This window comes from Theobroma cacao, chromosome 9, assembly GCF_053813885.1.
Source record: "Theobroma cacao isolate CCN51 chromosome 9, ASM5381388v1, whole genome shotgun sequence".
NCBI classification, from domain to species: Eukaryota; Viridiplantae; Streptophyta; class Magnoliopsida; order Malvales; family Malvaceae; genus Theobroma; species Theobroma cacao.
In genome coordinates this window covers 16,611,421-16,635,813 of record NC_142647.1, presented here as the reverse complement: position 1 = coordinate 16,635,813, position 24,393 = coordinate 16,611,421, and the positions used below count along the sequence as shown (strand labels likewise).

The window sequence follows — 24,393 nt, the reverse complement described above, 5'->3', positions numbered from 1 at the left end:
TTTATCTATGATAAATATAAAAGTACATATGTTTGAACAACTTTTCCTTGATAAAAAATTACATTTCTTTTGTTAATATTTTTAAATTACTATTTTTAACTAATTTTAATTTAAATTATTAATCATTAATAAGATTTATTGATATAATAGTAATTCATATGAAATATATTTCATGTTAACTTGCTGTCCACCAACCAAAACCTATGACATTTTTATTCCCAACTATTAATTAAATTTTAACATGATTGAAATAAGACTAAACATACAAATTTGAGAATGTGATAAACTTTAATGCTCATTATATGTATGTATGAAAATAATCAATAAAAATCTAAATTTAATCATTAATGAAAGTTAAGTCTTTAATGTAAGTAATTTTAATTTGGAACATAAATTGAGATGTACGTGAAAAAAATATTAATAAGATAATATATAAAAATCAAAACTTTTTTTAAGACATGTAAAGAGGTAAAGAATTAGAATAAAAAAGATGTTTCCAATGAAACTACTTGGTTTTTATAATTCTGTTAAGCTCAATTTGCTCCAAAAAAAATTATGAACTCTAAAAATGAACCTTAGTGGTTCTTTTATTACATTTTTTGGTTATTTTAAAATTTATTGTTATTAATATAATGATTACTTTGAATCCACACCAACTCTAGGATTTTCATTTTTGTTCATGTCGAAAACTCTCCTTGAGAGAATATGAAAAGAAAAAGGGATAATTTATGAGAGAAAAGTATTATTAGTGATGGCGTATTTTCAAAATAAAAGAATATGTTTCATCATATGAAAAGTTGTGACTAATTGAAAGTCACATCAATTTAAAAGTTATGTCACATAGTGTGGCTATTGGATAGTAGGTAGTATTTCATATGAATAATTATGTCTCTTGGTAAAGTGACATGTTCAGAAAACAACTTTAAATCCAAAGGTTATGAAACAATTAAAAAAAAACACAATAACTCAAAAGTTTAATTATGAAAAGTTATCTTTTTATAGTGTAACTAAAAGGTTACGTCTTATGGAATAAATTGTTGTCCTTTCATAAAACTTGAAACAATTTGCAGAGGTGTCTTTAAGATATAGTGTCTTTAAGACATAAATGTGCCTTGATGAAAGGGTTGTGTTTTTAAAAAAAAGACAATTGTAAGTTTATTTAAAGGATTTGTTGCTATCAACCATTTTGACACACCAAAAACAAATAAGATGAGCAAAAAAAATTAAGAGCAAGAGAAGTGTTATGTTCTAAAAATAAACGTAAGCACTTAGTTCCTATCATCTACCAAAGGAGTTCAAATCCCTTCTGATCTACTTGTTGCAAAAAGTAAGTTCTAGGCCAAAAGGTCAAACAATTTTGTAAACCGTCGAGTGTAACTAGCAGTCTACTCTTGTAAAGTGTAAGATGAAATTAGACGTTAGCTTCATTGTATCCCTAAAACTATTCACATAATTCTCCTTTGCATACAGAGTGGTGAAGGTAAAATAAATCTTAAAGATAACATCTATTGAAAACACACATTGTATTCAATTTTACCAATTCCCTTTGAATTCCAATGAAAGCCCATTTGCATCAACAACTTTAAGACTTATTTTTCGTGTGATTGGAATTCAAAATGACTTCACTAAAAGAGATGGCTACCAACATTGTCAAGTAAGATTATTTTAAAGGAGGGAGCTTCATTCACTGGCGAAAGTTAGATTGGTTTAAGGTTGACGAAGAAGAATTTATGGACCGAATTCGTTTATGGTAAAATAGTTCTACATCAGATTACAAGATAAGTTTTATTTCCTTACTTGATATGAATGATATTGTATGTGATAATCATTCTAAACACATATTGGTTGGAAAAAAGTATTTTGTCACATTCATAAATGATCATTTTGTTATGAATCAATTTGATAAGCTTGAATGCATGCTTAATAGCTTTAGATAATATAATCTTAACATGGATGAAGCTATTGTTGTGTCTTTTATAATATTATTAGCACTAAAAATTAATTAAGTACATTGTAAATGGTTGTTCTGGTAAAGAGAGAGGAAGTGTTGCAACAAGTAAATTGAGATACACTAGAGGGAGTAGAAAGGAAGATTAGTGCAATTTTTAAAGTGTTAAGTGCTATAATGGTAGAAGGTGAGGAATACAAATTAAAGAACAATGGCGAAGGAAGGTGGAGAATAAGATGAAAAGAGCTTAGTAGAGAGATATTATCTGAGAAGAGCTCAAAGAGGGCTTTTAGAGAATAATCTAGTGAATTTTTCATGTCTCTTGTGCAAACACCATTTTTTTGTCAAACCTGATTTTTTTTTTATTTTTTTCATGATTCAATTTTAATTTGATTTTACTTTTACTTTTATTTTTAGTTTATTTATCTATCTTTTATGCTACTTGAGTTTTATGAGAATTTAAAGGATAATAGGTTTGTCACTTAATAGGTTAGAAGCCCAATTAATTATAAATCCATCAAGGTTTTGCGCTAACAAGCCCAAAAACAACAACAAAAAATAAGGAAACAATAAACAATATGATCAAACCGAACAAAAAAAATGAAAATCAAAGAAAAAAAAGTAAATAAAAAATCAATCAAAAAAAGAAAAGGAAAGTGATTTCTATCAAATCCCTAAAATCTCTAAATTTCATTTTCATAATCAAGAAATCTTTTACAGAATCAGATCAAATCATGAATATTAAAACATATTAAAATTTGACATTAAACTAAGATTTTGAGAAAACAACTATATAAACCACACAATCAACAAGCGATAGGGAAGAAAAGAAGTCAATAGAAAAAAAGAAATGCATTTCTGGGTTTTTTGAGTTTTGAAATTTTCAGGTTTAGATCTAGGAATATTGAGTTTGTTTTTGAGAAAATAACTCCAATTAAAGGGAAGAGTTGCTCGAGGTGGTTCTGTGGCTGAAGTTTGGAGATATTCTAGCATTGAAAAACGGTGGCCAGTGATGGTAGATAAAGGCGACTGAAGGAGAAATTGAGAGGAAACCTTAGAGGGGGAGGGAGAGCAGCAACGCATTAAAGAGAAGAGAAAAAAAGAAAAGAAATAGGTTAGGGTTTCTGAAAAAGGTATTTGTATTGGGTAGAAACAATGTCGTTTCAGTCAGTGAAGGGTTTATAGAAACAACATTGTTTCGTTTTTTGACTAGCATAGACTTGCTTTGACCAAACTGTTTTAGCTTGTAAGCCCACTTGAAAGGGGTAAGCTCGATCCACTACAAAGGTTTATGCATTTTTTTATATATCAATTATTTTGTTTTTCTCTTCCCTTGTTTATTTTTTTTGTAATAACAAGAATGCTAAAACATATTATAATATAAAAGTAAATTTTTTAGGTTATAGTTATTTTAACTTGAATTTTTTTTTATAGTCATTGTGAATAAGAAATAAGAAAAAATAGATAACTAAGAAAAATTAAATTAAAAAATATTAGATTCTCATAAGTTACTTTTATCATAACGTGCGAGTCTAAGAACCCGACCACTAGATGTGGATAACTTGGGGAGTTGCCACCAATCTTTTTTGCTTAAGTGCGATTGGCTACCTATTATATTTATTCTATTCGACAGAGTTCTAAATCGACTTTAGATTTGTCTAAAGAACAACAAACTGGTCTACGTATTTTATTTATAGTTGGGTTTGAAAGTACGGTTACGTACAAAGAAGAATTAACACCCTTATGATGCCCCGTTCCACGAATGGTACCATTTAATCATCTGTTATCCAAACCCATTGATTTTATTCTTATGTTTTCTTAATTATTATTTATTATTTTATTTATTTTTTTATCTTTTATTTCATTAAAATATTTTATTTGGTTTTACTGGTGTGACGTGCACATGATGCAATTGTGAAATGCATGGCATAAAATCGGGATAATGCCAAACGCAAACCTTTTATTGAGTGTACTTTTCGAATCCGCCAATCATACTGGTAGGATTTAGGGGTATTCTCTCACCTAAGGAAATACTCGAGAAACTCACCTTCGCAAGTTTAATGAGTAAATCTCATTGACAAGGTAGTCGTTTGCAAGAAAAATTAATATTTTTTATGAATGCAAACCTATTACGAGCGAAAGGCTTTTATTAAATATATTCTCCGAGCCCTTTCATCATACTGGTGGGACTTAAAGGTATCTTTTCACCTAGAAAATTTTTCAAAAAAACTCGCCTTCGTAAGCTCCCTCGAAAAGTCTCATCATCGGGACTTATACTTATATACAGAATATGTCTACATGCTATGACATTTAACAATGCAACAATGCACCCGAGCATTTGGCTCATTGGTTGGTGCATTATCCCCCTGTTTAAATAGCAAGGTTCGAATCCCCCTTCCCCCAATTATAAAAAATAAAAAATGAAAAAACAATGAGGTGTGATGTACCTATAAATTTCAATATTCGTTCTAAACTTTCCTGTAACTTTTTTGTTATTTCTTTAAAAATTATTTATCTTTGTATTGTATATATCATGAATAAATATTTTACTTTTATGTAATTTTATTTTATTACATATTTTTATATATTTGAGTATATATCTATTTGCTGTGTATATTTTCCTATTACCTAAAGGCTATTTCTTTAATAAAACATTTTATTTTGGAATTATTATTATTTTATGCATATATTTCTTATCACTCAATTTTATTATTTTTAATTACCTAACCTATTTTTTGACTATCTATTTTTTCTCTTTTCTCATAGATCTATTTTTTATGATTATATACATTTGCTTTTTATATTTTAGTTATATTCATTATTATTATAAGTTTACTTTTTTTTGAAAATTTTATTCTTATCATTTATTTGTTATTATAAATAGAAAAATAGAAGGATGTTTTCCAACCTTTGGTTCATAGTTTGGGACATAAGTTACACAATCAATGAAGAGCTATCCAAGTACTCCAAGGAGATCGTGAGCAATTCAAGCAAACCATTAGAGTACTTTAAAGGGAGTATGATTCAATCAAGAAAGAATGTCGTTCACTTTAAGCATACGTAATAATATAGAATACAAGTGAGGTGTGGTGACAAAAATTTTTGAAGAAACAAGCCAAAGTGGAGCATCTTGCAAAACAAATCACTAAGGTTGTTTTCACAAGAAGAAAGATGGCTCATAAGGTGAAAATCCTCATGAGAGAAGTCTACCCAACGGAAGCATATGGGCAACATGTGCTCAACATTTTAGACGAGGCAAATGACCAATATCGACAAATTGGTCGTTTTATTTATATTATACTAGGGATGTAAATGAATGTATATAATCTTTGAGATTAATGAATGAACCTTTTCTTATCAATATTTGTTATGTGATGAATACCTCAAACCACATTCATTCATACATTCATCATAAGCATGCACATTCAAAACAAACATGCAATCATGCAATCATCATAACATAAGCAAACTCTAATCTGTGTTAATATACACATAAAAAGATCAAAAAATAGCTCAACCACCGATAACTTTGAAGTAGCTTGTTCATTATTCGTACTATATTGAGTCTTAAGATAAAATTATAGAAGATGAACAATTAAGTCGAATGGATAAAATAGAGAGAATTCAAGAAGAAATAATGGATAAGTTAGCAAGATTGATGGAAATGATGACCACCGACAAAGGAAAAATGGTAGTTGAAGGATCATCTATTCTAAATGATGATAGAAAGGAGTCTTTACCCATTCTTCCCTAAATAAAGACATAAATACAAAACCAACAATTGGAACATATCCATTTCAACCACCCATGGGTCAAACAGCAACCCAAGTACATGCCATGCTAACTCTAAATGCCAATTTTCATGATCCAATCCTTGTGCCATATTTAGATGACCGCAAAAACCAAGAAAATTAAAAGTAGTTTCGAGGATACAACAGAAGTAAAATCACCTAGAGGAGCGTCTTAAAGTTATTGAGGGTTTGAATTTCTATACCCTTATTGATGCTACGAAGTTATGCTTAGTCCATGATGTGGTAATCCCACTCAAATTCAAAGTTCTAGACTTTGAAAAGTACGATGGTATTTAATGTCCAATGACCCATATTACTATGTATTGTTGGTAAATGGCTGCTTATACAAACAATGATAAGCTTTTGGTTCATTGCTTCTAAGATAGTCTTATTAGGTCTGCAGCTAGGTAGTATGTCAAATTAGACAAAAATTGAACCCAGTCCTAGAAAAGACCTCACTAGAGCTTTTATAGCTTAATATAGGCACGTCATAGACATGGCCCTAGATAGACTCTTCTTGCAGAATATGGAGAAGAAAACTATAGAGAGTTTCAAAGAGTATGTTTAGAGATAGAGCAATATGGCTACATAGGTCCAATCATCTCTCTCTAATAAAGAGATGACAATGTTGTTTATCCACACCCTATGAACTCCATATTATAAGAGGCTAATTGGTAACGCCATAAAAAATTTCACTGACATAGTAATCTCAAGAGAAATTATTGAAAACGCTATCAAGCAAGGCAAAATTGAAATGAGTAAGGTGGCTAACACAAAGAAAATTGATCCACCAAAGAAAGGAAGGAAAGGTGTAAATAGTTATTTTTTAGGGCTGTAATCAATACTACCTTTACCCTCCATATTACCGTACAATGAACAATGTCTCTCAAAATCCTTACCCTTATTAACCAACTTTGTTAGCCAATACTCAACCTCAATCTACCATATATACTCTTGTACCAACACCAATTTCCACATTTCAGCCCAACTCGCAGCCTAATAATTTTGGTGATAATCAAAGGTGGGTCACGAAAAAACTAGGAGATCAGTCAATTGGACCCAACATTACTTCCACAACTCATTGAAATCCACCTCATTGCGTCTGTTTATATGGAACCTTTAAAGCCAGCTTACCTTAAATGGTATGAAGCTAACATGCACTATGACTAACACTATCGAGTTCAAGGTCATTCCATTGAGAATTGCACGGCTTTGAAATATAACGTGTAAAAATTAATTAAAGCGGGTTCATTGAATCTTGCAAAGAAAGAAAAGCTAAGTGTCAATGGGAACCCATATTACTCAATCATACAAAAGGCTCTGTAAATGCCGTGGATAGTGGATAAGTGTACTATATCAAGAGGAATGTTGATGAGGTTAAAACTCCAATGATTAAAGTATTTAAAGCAATGATCAAAGTAGGTTTGTTTCAACAAACACCAAACACTAAGCAACGATAACACAACCTTGACCTCTTTTGCGAACTCCATATGAGAACGGTAAGGCATTCTATTTAGGAATGCGACAAATTTCGTTGCAAAGTACAAGGGATGGTTACATCTTTAATCGAATTATGTGAAAAACGTGACGAAAAGTCAATAAATGCAATGATTGAAAAGTCATCAACAAGTGTATCCTCATGAAACTTGCTTAGGCTAATGACAATTTTTTATGAGGAGAAAAATCAACCTTTCTATAGTAAGCCTTCCTCAGGAATCAAGATCTAGGTTCCAAGCTCTTTCCCATACAAAAGTAACAAAGCAATCTCAACGAAATATGATTGCAATATTGTATCTTCAGTCTCAAGTTATGATATGTCTTCACTCAACTCACAATTCAAAAATACTGCAAACATAACAAGAGTTGGGGGCATGACTTGTAACAGATGTTGCTATACCCAAAAATATTAGTAGATAGAGCTAAAAAGGAAAAGGCAAAAGGGAAATAGAAGGATACGATGGTTGAGGAGAGTTTACATAAAGGCCAAAAGAAAAGGCTAGAAATGACTCTAAATCTTGAGTGTAAGAAACCTATGTCAGAGAATGAGGCTTGTGAATTTTGAAATTCATCAAGCATAGTTAATATAGTGTTGTGGAACAATTGAATTGATTGTTAGCTCATAACTCATTGTTATCCTTGCGTTTAACTTCCGAACCCCACCATAATGCATTGCAAAAAACACTGAATCAAGTGTACATTGCTCACAATATATCTGTTGAAAATTTGGATCATATGTAGGGACATCACTATAAGAAATCCTATCATGTTTAAAGATGAAGAGATTCTGCCCAACAGTCAAAGGAGCTATAAGGCTTTCCATATAACCATAAGTGTAAGGCTCACATTATAGCCAAGGTGTTGATTGATAACGACTAGTCCTTAAATGTCATGCCTTTGACCACATTGGTTAAGTTATATGTTGATGTGCCTTACATAAAGACTAGCTATATGATTGTAAAGGCACCTTGTACTTTTGCCATCAAATTTCAAAGTCATGGAAATTGCATCATCTTACAATTATTTAATGGGGCATCAATGGATTCACGTGGCAAGGGCTGTGCCATCATCTTTTCATCAAAAAGTCAAGTTCATAGTAGACGAACAATTGATATGTAAACAAGAGACCTTTATTCCCATAGCTAAACAAGCTACTATTCATGTTTTCTTAGCTCTTGCTTCCATTAAAGGACGGTTTATAATGCTTTTCTTAATGGAAACTTAGAAGAAACTGTCCACATGGATTTACCACAGGGGTATGATGTTCTAGGGGGTGTATTTCCAAAAACAAATTGGTATGTAAACTTGAGAAATCTCTTCATAGACTTAAATAGGCCTCTTGGCAATGGAATCAGAAATTTACAAATGCATTACTTGATTTTGGGTTTATTCAGTCTAAATCTGATTATTCTTTATTCATTCAATGGACTACTGATGGTGATTTTATTGCTTTAATGATCTATGCTGATGAAATCATTATAGGGAGTTCACCTATCAATGTTGCTGCTGACGTGCGAGATTTTCTTAAGTCTAGGTTTAAACTCAAGGATTTTGGTGAGCCCAAATACTTTCTCAGGTTTGAGGTTGCCAGGTCAAAAAAGGGTGTTTTCTTTTTGTCAACCTAAATACACCTTGGATTTAATTGATGAGTATGGTTTTTTAGGAGCTAAACCTGTTTCCACATATATATTATAACAGCAAGCTTACTAAAGCTGGAGATGGTTTTGTTTTGGTGGATGCTACATCTTATAGGCAATTAGTGGGTAGGCTACTTTATCTTACTCCCACTAGGGCTGATATTACATATGTTGTTCAATGTCTTTCACAGTTTGTGGATAAGCCTACTGATATTCACATGCAAGCTGCTTGTAGAGTACTTAAATATCTTAAACAGGCTCCTAGATCACGGCATCTAATTCTAGCATGTGTTTGAAAGTATATATTGACAATGATTGGGCAGGATGTTATCATACTTGGTAATCAATTACAGGTTTTGGTGTGTTTCTTGGACATTTTCTTATCCATTGGAGGTTTAAGAAGCAATCTATTGTTGCTCACAGTTCCACTAAGGCTGAGTATCGTGCTATGGCCATTGCTAGTTGTGAGTCTATTTGACTTTATCTTTGCTATGGGATTTTGGCATTCATCATGCCAAGTCAGTATATTTTTTTGTGATAATCAATCCACCCTAAGTATTAGTAAAAATCCTGTTTTTCATGAATGCACCAAACGCATTGAAATTGATTGTTATTTTATTCGCAACAGGGTGCTTGAAGGTGTTACTTCACTCCAATATATTTCCAGCAAAGATCAATTAGCAGTTCTCTGCAGCAAAGCTTTACTACCTACGTAGGTTCATCACCTGTTGAACAAGATGAGCATTATGAATATTCATGCTCTACTTGTGGGGGCAATAAAGGATATTATTGTAATTCTGATTAGTTAGTAAGGTTATACTTGTAAATGCTCATCCTTCCGTACATGTAAATACCTCATGTATTCTTTCTTTCATCGAAACCGGATTAATGAAATTACTCAAGCATATTTCTTTTCTCTCTTCTAGCTTACTCTTGATGTTTCCATCTAAGGTTACTATCCTACTTGATTGTGGTTTAGATCTAAATCTAATATATTATAGAGCTTTGGCAATTCATTTGGGCAAGCAAAAGTATATATATTTTCACTCTTAGCTCTCTACAAATATTCTCTATAAAATTCTTTAATGCCTAGTCTTTTCTTCACCCTATTCTCCATAAAATTCATTTAAACAAAGCAGATGGTTTGCAGAGTACAACTCGGTGGTGACAGCTACATGGATTGAAAAGATTGCTGTAGCTACGGTGATGTAGAAGATTGATGTGGATGCAGCCATCGTTAAAGCTACTGCTCTCAAATGCTTTAAGAAAATACCTTTTAATTTTTATAAAAAATATAAAACACATAAGATGGCATTTGGTGTAGTGATTTAAAAGAAAAAAAAAATTCTTGGCTTATCCATTCACCAAAATTAGATCATCTTTTCTGGTTAAACTTATGGATGCAATGTGATACTGGCCTTAAATTAATTACCAAGCAAATCATCGGCTTGAGAGGTGACCTAAATTCCACCCAAAACATCCAAAGTGATAGATAGTGATCTCAAAACTACTAAGGAAATCAAGAAATGTGGCTGAGACAAGTTTCAGGTCCTTTCATTATCAAGAAATGTGACACAGATTGATTCCCATCTTACCCACATGAACCAAAACATGAAGTCAGCTTATTTATCAATAGAACTCGGCAACGCAAACCATATTAAAAATCATTGTGTTTCCATGATGGTTAAAAACAAATAACTGAGGCACTGTAGTTTGACACTCAATATTGTATTTTATTTTATCACTTAATGCTGCAATGCATCCATCAAGACAGCATCTTCCTGCCTACAGTATCCAGAAATTACAACCAAAACATTAAGCAAATCCAACTGACACCATAAAACCCAAGGACCACCTTTATCCTGCAAAAATTAGATTGTGAAATCATTAACATTTCTAACATATAAAAAAGATATCAGGCATGGTTATGCTTCATAATAATAGTAGATACTGATAAAACATGAAAATCAGTACAATAAATGGGCCAAATGCAATATATAAATGCAGTTCTTAACAAGGTAAGATGGTTTAAAATTGGCCATCAAAATTAAAAAAAAATAAATATGATAAGACATTTACTAAAAAAATATCAATAAAATTATAAACACAACATAAAGGAAATATAACGTGCAAAAATATGTGATAAATACAGTGATAAAGGCACAATTCCTAGTAACAAATGGAGAAAATATCTTGGTTCTGGAATGCAGGCAAAGTTGAATGGCAAGCGAGAACAGCATAACACCAAATGGTAAACCAAGTTTTCATATTTTAAGCATATACATTGGAATGCACATACAGCTAGAGAGAAGCATTATCTTCAAGAATTGGGATTCATATCCTTTACTACCAATTTCACACAGCTTCAAATAAGTTTTCATGGCCACCCTCCACTCCACCCCCTCACCCCTCGTCCCTGAAAAAAAAAGGCACCTAATACACAATTATTTATTACTATTTATTACTTTAACCTCACATTGCAATCTCAATACCAAGAAATGTATAAAAATCCTCTTCTCATAACAGCCACATTATTTCTTCAATCATTCGTTATGCAACTTATCTAGTCAGATAGAAAATGAGCAAGCTATGGATGATGCCAAATGAGTAACGTACTATCATGACACATATAAACTGACTGTCTACTGAACACATGCATGGTTTTTTTGCTCACATGATAGCCAGATGCATTCATCCAAACAATGACTGCACAAAGAACTCACACCACATTTGGTTTAAGGGAAGGGCTATTCCATTCGCCCCTTATTCCATGCTGAACAGTGACCCATTTGTTTGGTTCAAATAAAGGCTATTAAAGGCACATTCCAAATATCACTGAATGAGGTCATTGTTTTTATGACCATTTTGCCCTTAAGAGCTTGTTTAGCCTGGCTTTTTTCTAACTTAAAAGCTATTATGAAGCTCTTATGAAAAATAATAACTTTTAAAATTAAGCTAAAGTTGTTTGGTAAATTTTTTTTATAAGTTATAATTTTTGTTAAAATTATCATAGAAGGTATTTCTTTTTTTTGAAAGGGTAATATTGTAATTATTTTTAACAAATGAGGATATTTTTGGAACAAAAATAAAAATTTTCTTGTATTTTTAAAAGAAGAGAAGAAAAAGCTCCTTCTTGGAGCTTTTTTCTAAGCTCTTTTTTTAAAAATTTTGTTCTTAAAAAAAGAGCTGCTTTTTTTTTAAGAGCTTTTCAAAAGATCATATTTGGCCTAGCTTTTGCTTTTAAGAGGTAGATAAGCTAAAAAAAAGCTAGGCCAAACATGCACTAAGTGTTATTTTGAAATTTCAACCTTTCTAGGTACTATGAGAGAGAAAAGCACTGAAAACTATCTGCCATGTCAGTTCAATGCCAGAAAAACTTCCAGTGACCATAACCAGCTGCGTTTTAGGCCATATCAGCTTGCCAATGGCCAGATCTAGCCTGTGGTGGCAACAAACAAACTTGCCAGCAACTAAATATGGCCGCTGGAAACATCTCATTTCCACCGCAAGATGCAATTTCAAGTTAAATTAGGTCAATCAGATTGTCAGTGATGCGATCTACCAGCTCACAGTGCCAGATCGGCTAGCCGATAAAAAGATCTGGCCGTTGGATAAGCTAAAAGGGGTCAGTGACGGCGAGATCTAGCTGCTTACTGCTGAATAAGCACACAGGTGGCCAGATCTGACACTGGCAATTCCTATTGGCACTCCGGCTGCCAACCTGAGTTGTTGGCAGAGCTGTTACCTTCAGCGGCAGCATGGCGACCGCCAGATCCCTATTGCTGACAACTGGTTGAAGGGAAGAAAAGAAGAAATAGAAGGAAAATGAAACGAGGAAAAGAAAAAGCAAAAAGCTAAAAAATGGTAATAGGAAAATATAAATGAAATAAAAACAAATAAAAATACACTAAATTTCTTTATAAATTAATTCTTACTAGTTTTTAGCTAAAGAATGAAATTCTACTTTTTCATATATTCTTTACACATTCCTTAAAATGATTATACCAACCAAACATCTTAATAGTATACTTCCTTTATTCCATTCTATGAGCCAAATTGCGTGATAGTTGTTTCCTCTCTATTCTATTCCTACAAAATAGCCATTCCTTTCCCTCTATTCCATTTAGTGAACCAAAGGTGCCATTAATGTTTACAATTAGGCAGCAGCAAATTGATGTAATTCCAAATCTCAGTACCAGATTAATAACATTTCTGCAAAAAGATATTGAGGTCTCAAAGAGGAAAAATCATAGAAGAAAATTAGAAAATTTATGAATACCTTATTTCATTATTTAAAGAAATTGTACTTTATAAATTCTTTCTTAGAATTTTATTTAAAAAATTCATGTAAAAATCTTTCACAATTAGATCATCTTTATAATAAAAAGAATAAGATGGTATGAAGATAATCAATGGGAAGTTATGCTGTTCAGGGCACTAGTGCAACCGGGCATTAGGTTAGAAGTATATTAAAATATTTAGGCTTAAGAGGTTAACCTATATGACACTTCAAATTAAGGCAAAGAACTCAACATTATCTGTATCTCTATCTTCTCCACTTTTTATTGAAACCAATGTAAAAGATTTGATATTCTCTATTATAAATTTCTCTCCAGATTCTTTCTCCATGTTTCCTACTTTTGTTGTTTCCAATCCTTGGTTTCATAAACCTAATCTTTAGGATTACATCAAAAGATACCAAAAAAAAAAAAAGAGGGGGAAATCTTGAAATATCTCCAGGATTTCTTTATTGACCCACAGGTAACAATAAAGAGCCACTGCACAGAACCAGCTAGAAATTTTTTGATAAATCAAGTTGCACAAATGAAAGTAACTTTAAACATTTACACTGCCTATGTCCTGTGTTATATGTCTTTACCATCAGTTCTGCCTCCTTTCCTTCAAGCAGATATAGACTCTACTTGCTCCTTTCTATTTCTCTCCTTGTTTCTCTAACTTGTTACAACTAGAGAAACAATAGACAGCATTATGCATGCCTCTTCTGCAGCAACAGAAGTTGCCGACCTACCAATGTCTTGTAGTGACAGACTACCATTGATCGAAATCAAAAGTTCCTGAAGTAACAACTATTTAATTCTTTAGGATTTCATCAACATTCATGATACAAATATCCTTAACAATACCATATAGCAGGAATGCCAAGATATAATTGTGAAAAGAAAAAGGAGAAAAAACAATATAATTACATGGCCATTCAGGCATTTGTGTAATAGTGGACTCAAGCTACCAAAATAGACTGACCTCTCTTCACCTCAATAGAATACTAGTCGTAGAGTGTTTATTTAATTTCTATGCATATAAACTAACAGAATACAATGACTTCTCTTTGTCTCCATAGATGCTAACCAGAGGGGTTCTATAAATGTTATGCATACACATAATAATTACATATATATATATATAATGAGCAAGAATACTCTCTCTCTCTCTCTCTCTCTCTGTCTGATAAAAGAAAACTAGTTTGTGATTGTTTAAACACAAAATCACACTCCGGTACTTCAATTAATTTTCAAAAACATTGATTTTCCTTGAAATATATAAACAAGACACTAAATTAAACCACCTTTCGAAGCATTAAGGTCTAAGCTCTATACATCTTTATCCATCCGATAAGAGTTTTAACAAATGATAGTTAGTCAAACCTAATGACGCCAAAAAAAGTGAACAACAGACAATAATGATTGGGAAGAGATCATCACATGGTTGAAGGCTAGCACTCATCCCAATTCCAACTTGTAATTTACCATTCGACAAGTAAATGTTAGCTAAAACAAAGTACAAATGCCACAAATCTTCAATTACCAAATAAAGCCCCAAAAACAAACAAATGCACCAATGAAACAATTATAATTACAAAATAATCATCACTTAAACTCATTACAATCAAACATCAAAACCGTTGCAGTGAAAAACACAACCACAAAATGAAATTGAATCTTGCATCCTCAATACAGGCCCCCTTTAACCAAATTTATATCTAATAAAGGATCACAAGCACCATTAGTCCAAATGCTGGCATCCAATAAGCATTACCAAACTCTACTTTATTTTTCTCAATGTCAAAACCCCACCAATAAATAATAATAATAAGAGACTGACGTATACACAGACAGCAAAGCTCAATTAAATCTGCATTCAGTCACATGAGCAACAAATAAATCGATACTAATAAAAACAAAACATCATCAAAAGGACTCATCAATCTAAAACCAAATTCACAAACATTTCAATAACGACTATATCTGTCAAAAACCAAAAAAAGAAATCAACCGTCCATATATAAGAATACCCAGGCTAATCAACCGCTTAAAAATTAAAAAAAATACAGAAACCAACCCAATAAAGAAAAAAGAATACCTGGATGGGATCAGTGATGCCCGTGTTCCTTGGCGTGCTGCTGGTGCTCGAGATGGCGACGCTCCTCGGGAAGAGCAACGAGGTAAGAAAAGATCATCCCACCGAAGCAGACATGGTAAAGAGGGTCGATAGAGTCGGTCTGAATGTACTTGGCATGGTAATTGTCCAAACCCCTCTGAAAAGCTTTCTTCACGTAATCCATGGATAGCATCGGCTTCACGTAGTTAGGGACTTCCTTCACTTTCATTCCTTTTATCTCGTTGTAAACTTTCCTCATGGCCATTTTTCCGAATTCAACCAAACCCTAGGTTCCCCTTTTTTTTTCTCTCTGTCGTCTGCGAAAATGAGGCAGATCTGAAAGGATGGTTTTGCAGAGGAACGAGGAGACGACAGTGCAATTTTCTTGGAAAAGCAGGGGGCAGGCGTAGGTGGATTTAAGCCCTTTTTGTGTTGGCCCAGCCCGCTTTCCAGGTGATAGATTGACGCCCTTACTAGGCTTATGCAATTAATTTTGGCGCAATTGAATCAACTTGTGTCATTAGTTATATGTATTTATTTATATATAATGATTTTAACATACACATCCCCTCAGTTTGTGATGAAAGATGAAGTTTTGTAAAAAAATATTTTTGAGAAGAATGATTCATTCTCACTGCTGAAAACTTACAAAAGTGATGTATATATACAGCATCTATACTGGCATCAAGAAAACGACAAAAGAACATAACTAATTAATCTGTTAACTAACTAACAAGAATTAAAAATGACTAACGGCTATATAATTAACGGTCTTCCTTTTTGCTGACAATCAAAACGGTGCGTTTCTCACTTATTTCTTTTCCTTATTTAGCTGCACATCAAACGTTGCGTTTCATCCTTTATTTCTCTATTATTTACAAGTAGCATCTTCAATTCCTGCAAGCATTAGCCTTATTTCCTTCTGCCACCATTAACTCTAATCCTTAACACTATTGTTTAACACTCCCCCTCAAGAGGAACCATGAACATTGTGAATGTTCATCTTGCATAATAACCTTCTGAAAATTCTAGGTTGCAGAGGTTTGGTGAATGCATCAGCAATTTGCAATTGAGTTGGTATATGGACAAGCTCAATTATACCATTTTGAACCTTTTCCCTGATGAAGTGACAATCAACTTCTATATGCTTTGTTCTTTCATGAAGAACAAGATTTTTGCTGATATAAATTGATGATTGGTTGTCACAGTAGAGTTTTACAGCATCATGGTGTTAAATTCCAAACTTTGCCAGTAAACCTTTAATCCAAAAAACTTCACAACATGTAGCTGCCATAAATCTGTATTCTGTCTCAGTTGAACTTCAAGCAACTATTTGTTGTTTCTTAGATTTTCAAGCTACTAAGGATTCCCCAATGAACACACAGTACCCAGTCACAGATCTTCTAGTGTCAGGACATCCTACCTAGTCACTATCACAGTATGCTGAAATTCTTAAACTGTAGTCTTTCTTCATCAGAATTCCCGATCCTAGTGCTCCTTTCAAGTACTTAAGTACCCTTTGAGCAACCATGTGACGTTCATTTGTCGGTTTATCCATAAATTGAGCTAAATTCTGTATTGCATAACAAATGTTAGGTCATGTGAATGTCAAATAAAGTAACTTACCAACAATTTGTCTGTACCTTGTAGAATCTGTTACTTCTTCTTCCTTACTTGCGTTTCTTAGTTTGACATTGTGATCAATAAGTGTTGATACAAGCTTGGCTCCAAGTAAACCATATTCTTCCAGTAAGTCAAAAGTATACTTTCTTTGGCATATTAAAATGCCTTGTGGTGATCTACCTATTTCAAGTCCTAGGAAGTATTTAACAGTTCCTAGGTCCTTGATTTTAAACTGTGAACTGATGTAACTCTTTACAACTGCTGCAGCATGTGTAGAATTGTTGGCAATCAAAATATCATCAACATATATTAGCGAGGCTACAAAGTCCCCATTTGTTGTGTTCATAGTGAACAGTGAGTAGTCTGACACTGATTGCTTGAAACCATATTGAAGAATAGACGATGTCAACTTGGCATTCCACTGTCTTGAGGCTTGTTTAAGCCCATAAAGAGATTTATGCAGCTTGCATACCAGTTTTGAATCATCTGAATGCTCCCCCTTGATCGAATAACCCTCAGGTAATTCCATATAAACTTCTTCATTTAACTCCCCATGCAAAAAAGCATTATCAACATCTAGTTGGAATAGCAACCAGTTACATGTTGTTGCTAAGGCAAAGAAGATTCTGACAGTAGATTGTTTAGCCACAGGGCTAAATGTTTCTTGATAGTCAAAACCAGCAACTTGACTATAGCCCTTAGCAACCAGCCTGGCCTTATACCTCTCAATTTCTCCTTTTGCATTCAATTTAGTCTTATAGACCCCCTTGCAGCCAACAATATGAGAATTAACAAGCAATGGTACAATGCTCCATGTTCCATTATCTTCAAGTGCCTTCAATTCAACTGCCATTGCTTCTCTCCAATGAGAATGAGCTATTGCTTGATGGTAAGTCTTAGGTTCTTGTATGCTAGATAGTGAAATAGTAAATGCCTTATGTGCAGGTGACAAATAATGATGAGAAAGGTAATTGGATATGGGGTGTAAGGTGACATTATTTGTTTGAGGTGGTAAATCATACTCATATGCTTCTAGATACTTTGGAATACTCCTAATTCTTGAACTTTTTCTAACTGGTTGATCTGAGTTAATGATAAGGTCTGTTTCAGGTTGACTTGTAACACTCTCAACAGGTAGACTATTGTCATGTGAAGAATTGTGAGGATTTTCATCATTTGTTATTATGGAGGGTTGTTATGTGGCTGCTTAAGGCTTATTCAAAGATGAAGCATTTTGGTCTTGACCAGAGGAATGTGAATACAGATATATTGAGTCAAGAGGGTCAAAAGGTGTGGTATGTACACCAGGTGTTTGTGGAAATGTAAAGTTCTGGTCTTCATGTTTTGGATCATGGAATGGAAAAGTATCCTCGTGAAAGACAACATCCTTGGATACCAAGACTCTTTGTGCTTTAATATCATACAATTTGTACCCTTTGACATAATTGGGATAGCCTATAAAAATACATTTGCTAGCTCTACTGTCAAATTTCTTTCTGTTTTGTGTTTGTGTGGATGCAAAACATAAACATCCAAAGACTCTGAAATGATAATATGAAGGTGGTTTCTTAAACAAAAGTTCATATGGTGATTGATTTTGAAGAATCCTAGTAGGGATTCTATTTATTATATGAACAATAGTTAACATTGCCTCTCCCCAGAAAGTGAGTGGTAGGTTTGACTGATGTCTCAGTGCCTTTGCCACAGCTAAGATATGCTGGTGTTTTCTCTCCACAACACCATTTTGTTGTGGTGTGCCAATGTAGGACAATTGGTGAACAATTCCAGTTTTGTTATAGAAATCAACAAGCTTAAATTCCTGACCATTATTTGTCCTTAAACACTCTATTGAATTGTCAAATTGTTTTTGAACAATATTATTAAAAATGGGAATAATTAAAGAAACTTCAGACTTTGCTTTCATCAAATATATCCATGTAAAACGTGTGTGATCATCAACAATGGTTAAGAAATATCTGTGACCATTTAGAGTAGGAACTTCATATGGACCCCATATGTCCATGTGAATTATTTCAAAAGCTGTTTTTGAGTTATGAATATGCACTGGAAATGAAAGCCTTTTTGCTTTGCCATTGGACAGATTTCACACAATAAGTCATTGAACAATTAATTTCTGGAAAATTTTGGTGCAATACATTAATTCTTTCTATTGGGAAATGCCCCAATCTAAAGTGCCAAAGATAAAAGCCTTTGTATTTTGTCTTAAAGGAACTGACAGAAAAAGAAAAAAAAAATTCTTAACATAGTTTGGAAAAGAAAATTGAGACAGGTCTTGTTCAACTTGTTTATCCTGCATCAGATAAAGCCTTGAGGACAGTCTAACAACCCTAATTACAGTCCATGATGGCAAGTCCTGAACAACACAATATGAATCAATGAAGAACAGACATGGCTTCCTTGACTTTGTTAATTCACCCATTGATATGAGATTGAAGTTAAAACTGGGAACACATAGAACATTTTTCAGTACTAATAAAGATGATAATCTGACAGTCCCTATATGAGTGACAAGAGCTTTACCATTGTTAGGCAAATGAGCATAATGGTTACTAACTAGTTGAGCTAATGTGAATCTGTCTAAAGAGTGACAAATGTGATCAGAAGCACCAGAGTCTATGATCCAATTATCTTGCTTAATCACAAGGTTACTAATGTGTTTGAAACAATGTGGCATATTATTTGGAGTATTAAAACAAGGATGGTTTGAGACTATACTTGCAAAGGCAAAATTAATCAGGGATGGTTTACTCTGGTTATTGTTTGGGTTGTGGAAGTCTTACCATCATTGCAAGTAATCCCATTCTCATTTAAGAGCTCCATCAGCTTCCTGACTTGTTGCTTAATGATAGATATTTGAGACATGGAACTTGTACTTGTTGCTTCATCTTCTTGATCAGACTGTGTTCCTACAGAATGTTCATATGCAACATTGTTCACAACAATCTTCCCCCTTTTGGAATTGGTTTTTCCTTTGGTGAATTTAAAATCCTCTAGAAACCCAACTAATCTGTAACACTTATCCTTACTATGCCCTTTCTTTCCACAGTGTGAACAAAGTAGATCCTATCTTACCTTCTTTTTGACATCACTAGTTGTTTGCATAGCTGATGATTCCAAGACAGGGTGTGCTTGCAGCATCATATTTCTTTGTGTCTCCTCTCTCAATACAAGGCTATATACCTTGTCCAGAGTTGGTATGGGATCTAACATGATGATTTATGATCTGATGGCTAAATAAGAATCATTTAAACCATTGAGAAATTTGAAGACCCTGTCCTTCTAGTACTAGTCAGAAAATTTATTGAAACAATCAACATTACATTTACCACATTGACAATGTGTTAAAGGTCTGAAACTCTTCAACTCTTCCCAGATTCCTTTAAACTCTATAAAGTAAGCATCAACTGACTTAGTCCCTTGTGTTATGCTACCTAAGGTGTATTGCAAATTACAGATCCTAGTGTCATCAGTCTGAGCAAAATTTTGCTTAAGTGCATTCCAAATTTTTATTGCTGACTCCATGTAAAACACTGTTGAGGCAATAGGTTGTGAAATGGAGTCCAACAGCCATGCAACTAGTAGATTGTTACAACAGGTCCAAGAAGGATAAATAGGATTTGTAACCTCTGGTTTTGGGATTGTACCATTGATAAATCCCATTTTGTTTTTGATTGATAAAGCTAATAGGAAAGATCGACTCCAAGCCAAGTAATTACTTGTAGTAAGCTTAAGATTGATAACAACTGATCTAGGGTGATTAGTGGGATGCAGGTAATAGGGTGATTGAGGATCTGTTATAAGTGATAGTGTTGTTCTTAAATCGATTGAGGTCTGAGAGTCTTGAGGTCTCAAATCAAATGAGTCTGACATGATTCACAAACTAAAGAAAGGTTAAACAAGTTGAGGAGATGAATCAACTTACTGAAAAATAAGAAATAGGATTGTTGATGTGAGAATGAAAATAGATCCAAGCAGATGTTGATGTCGACTCTGTAAGTATTCCCAAATCAATTTTCTACAAATCTTAAGGTGGCTCTGATACCATGATGAAAGATGAGGTTTTGCAGAGAATATTTTTGGGAAGAATGATTCATTCTCACTGTTGAAAACTTACAAAAGTGGTGCATATATACAGCATCTGTATTGGCACCAAGAAAACGACAAAAGAACATAACTAATTACTCTGTTAACTAACTAACAAGAATTAAAAATGACTAACGGCTATATAATTAACGGTCTTCTTTTTTGCTGGCAACCAAAACGATGCGTTTCTCACTTATTTCTTTTCCTTATTCAGCTGCACATCAAACGCTGCGTTTCATCCTTTATTTCTCTGCTATTTACAAGTAGGATCTTCAATTCCTGCAGGCATTAGCCTTATTTTCTTCTACCACCATTAACTCAAATCCTTAACACTGTTGTTTAATAGTTTGTAACACCTGAATTTGTCATTTTTCTGTCTTTGAAGGAGATTTTCGAGTTTTTAGTGAATTGATATGTGATCATGGCATTTTCTAACATTCTGAGGGTGTTTTCGACTTTCCGTTTATAGTAGTGAGGGTGTTTTCAGCTTTTGGTTTAAAATGCCAAGGATTTTTTGGTCATATTTGCTGCAAAATTCTACATATTTGCTCCAAAATGATTTTAGAACTAATTGTTGCATATTGTAGTGGAAATATTCATTTGCCTTGTATTTGGTAAGCAAGTTGAGAAATTAATTTGGGCCAGCATTACCGAGTTAGCTACAATAAAGATAATAAACAAGATGATTCTTCCTCCTCTTGTGAAAGCTTTCATAAATACACAAAGAATATTTAAGGTTGGATTCACAAGAAAAGCTATTAACCAAGGATTAACAATCTTTAAGATATTTCACTCTAATAATCTCAACCAATGCTTCCCTCAGAGTTTCAAATTGCAAGAGACAACAAGCTCAACAAATGAAGAACCAACATGTAGTCAAACTCCACTACTGACAATGAAAGAATCTCAAATGAAAGTGCCACCATCACCAACATATGTTGTCAAGTGGCAAAAGAATTATTGCTAGAAGAATCTCCAGGAAAAAAGATGAAAATTGAATAGGTAAATTTATTAATTAATTTACTTTTTATTAAAATGAAAATACTATAACAAATAACAAACTAAATACTGTTTATTATGCTATATGAACAACATGTGCAAGGCATCAAAGCAACAAGAATGGCAACAAGAATAGGGTATTGAAAAGGAGGTAAGTAATTTTTACAATAACTGGAGCATTTTTTTGTAGCTCCACTGTATATTCATATCTATGGTAAAAATGTACTTACAATGAAACAGGAACCAAATTTTGCACAGAATCATATGCTGCCATGTTATTCTAATTTTTTGATCAATTACTTTTTGCTAACACATTGTATAAAGAACTTTCTCATTTTGTTACAACTATCACCAACCTAGAACGAGACTAAATATCTTAAAGGAGAAATGAAGCCCACATTGAAAACTTCTAAAATTTTAAATTAACTATATTTTATTTTAATATGTATAATAATTTTGAGTTACAGAATGAGATACGCTTCTACCATTTCAAAAATCTTACCTTTTTCATTTCAAAATTCAAATTAGAGATATTTTAATTGATATATTAAATTCTAACCACTAGGGTGTCCCTAGAATAAAAAAAAACATTCAACCTATTAATCCTAGCAAAACCTATAAGTTGGATGTAAATTTCTTTTATTTTTTAATTACATAATATATTACAATTTTATCATTTTATACAAAGGGATATTCAATTTAAGTTATTATTAATACTACGTTGGAAAAGAATAAAATTAAATTTTTGTACTAATTTAAAACACCTTAGAAAATCTCAAGTTCTTTTTAATCTTTTTTTCTCTTTTCTCAACACCTTATATTGTTTTCGACCTCATTTTGCACATTATGTCTAGAGTCGAGTAGAGGCGTTTATGAATCAAGTTAAAGTTCAATTGGGGTCAAATTCGTACATGATTTTTCTGATTGGATTTGACCTAGTTTGAAAATATTCTTATGATAATAAATAATATATTTTTATTAAATTTTAATCTTGAAATAAAAAATTATAAAAATATTTTTAATAATTTAATAATAAAACTAACTCAAAGAAGGCAGAATAGGCTCAAGTGGAGCTAGAGCTTGAGCTTTCATGCCTAAAATATTTGAACAACATTACGGGCCTCACACATTAGAGAGTATATATGTTTATCGCTTAGAAAATAGTACTTCTTTTAGCTTTCATCCTAGAAGTTTAGCATAATTCTTTTTGTACATTTTTTACCCTTTTTCTTGTTTTTTTCCCCTTTGATCATATTTAATTTGCATGAACCAAATTTCTTCAAATTAAGAGTCTATAATATTGTTTTTTGAAATTTTCAATCTTTTATCAACATATTTGTTTACAATTTAATTTATGAAAATTTAAGAGTTTATGGCTGTTTTTTGAAAAAAAAAATTACGTTGAACAAAGTATTAAATAAATAATCCTTTAAAAAATAAATTTGCTACAAAAAAAAATGCATATTGACAGACCAAAGAAAGTACCAATTCTAAAGATTGAATTTCTCTTTTTTTTTTCTTAAATATTCCCTTTCCTATTTTATGTCTATTACTGACTTGAAAAGGTTTTCTATTTGTACCGAGCACCAACAGACTAAAGAAAGGTGTAATAACGAGTGTTTATAAATAGGTTTTTGCTAATAAAATGTTAGCAAATGCTCACAAAATAAAGAATTTTTTTTTGTACATAAAAGCAAGTATAATATCTAAAATTGTCTCTAAACTATTTAAAAGATTTTAGATAAATTTTTTATTTTTTATTATATTTAATTAAATTTTGATATTTTTATTTTAAATCAAATAAATTTTTATGATTAATGATTAACCAATTGTTATTAGTTAAAAAATCACTTATTATTTTATTTCATATGACTCTAACGTTGCATAATGAATGATGATAGAGCATGATGATATAATAATATGAAAATATAATAGTTTTTATTTTTCCATGTCAACATCATATGGATATAACATGACAAGCAATATTTTAATTAATAATAATTAATAACTACAAGTCATAAGGACTTATATTTCTCAAAATAAAAATAAAGAAACTTAATTAAGTGTATTAAAAGAATAAAACTTATTTAAAATATTTTGGACACTTTTCGAGTATTTTGCCAACAAAAAACACAACGGTTAAAATGACCAAAAACACCCAAATTAGTTATTTGTTCTCATTACACCCGATTTAGAGTGTGAGAAGGAGTCATCATTTGTTAGGTTCTTTCTTGTGATTTGTTAGAAGAAACAATCTGGTCGTACAGATAGAACACAACGAAACAAACAAACAAACAAACAACAAATAAGAACTCATGGTTTCATCAATCTTTTTCTGACAAAAGATTATACCACATCCATACAGAAGAAATAGGAAGAAGAAGAAGAGAATACAGAG

At 32.4% G+C, this 24,393-nt stretch overlaps 1 protein-coding gene and 1 long non-coding RNA gene across 3 annotated transcripts; one reads left to right on the top strand and one right to left on the bottom strand.

Moving 5' to 3' along the window:
- The first annotated feature begins 8,405 nt into the window (after window positions 1-8,405).
- Window positions 8,406-9,300, top strand: LOC148760786 (uncharacterized). Its single transcript, XR_016028257.1, has 4 exons — window positions 8,406-8,531; window positions 8,719-8,790; window positions 8,935-8,999; window positions 9,227-9,300. It is a non-coding gene; the product is annotated as an uncharacterized LOC148760786 (long non-coding RNA).
- Window positions 9,301-10,406: 1,106 nt separating this feature from the next.
- Window positions 10,407-18,012, bottom strand: LOC18589396 (ATP-dependent RNA helicase). Of its 2 annotated transcripts, none has more exons than XM_088810118.1 (2): window positions 15,252-18,012; window positions 10,407-10,735 (listed from the first exon to the last, which is right to left on the bottom strand). In XM_088810118.1, the coding sequence occupies exon 1, from the start codon at window positions 17,743-17,745 to the stop codon at window positions 16,867-16,869; it is 879 nt and encodes a 292-aa protein (XP_088666244.1). In that variant the 5' UTR covers window positions 17,746-18,012; the 3' UTR covers window positions 10,407-10,735; window positions 15,252-16,866. The 2 variants fall into 2 exon arrangements, with proteins under 2 accessions (XP_088666244.1, XP_017983948.1); XM_018128459.2 differs by having other exon boundaries at window positions 15,252-15,677.
- Window positions 18,013-24,393: the final 6,381 nt, after the last annotated feature.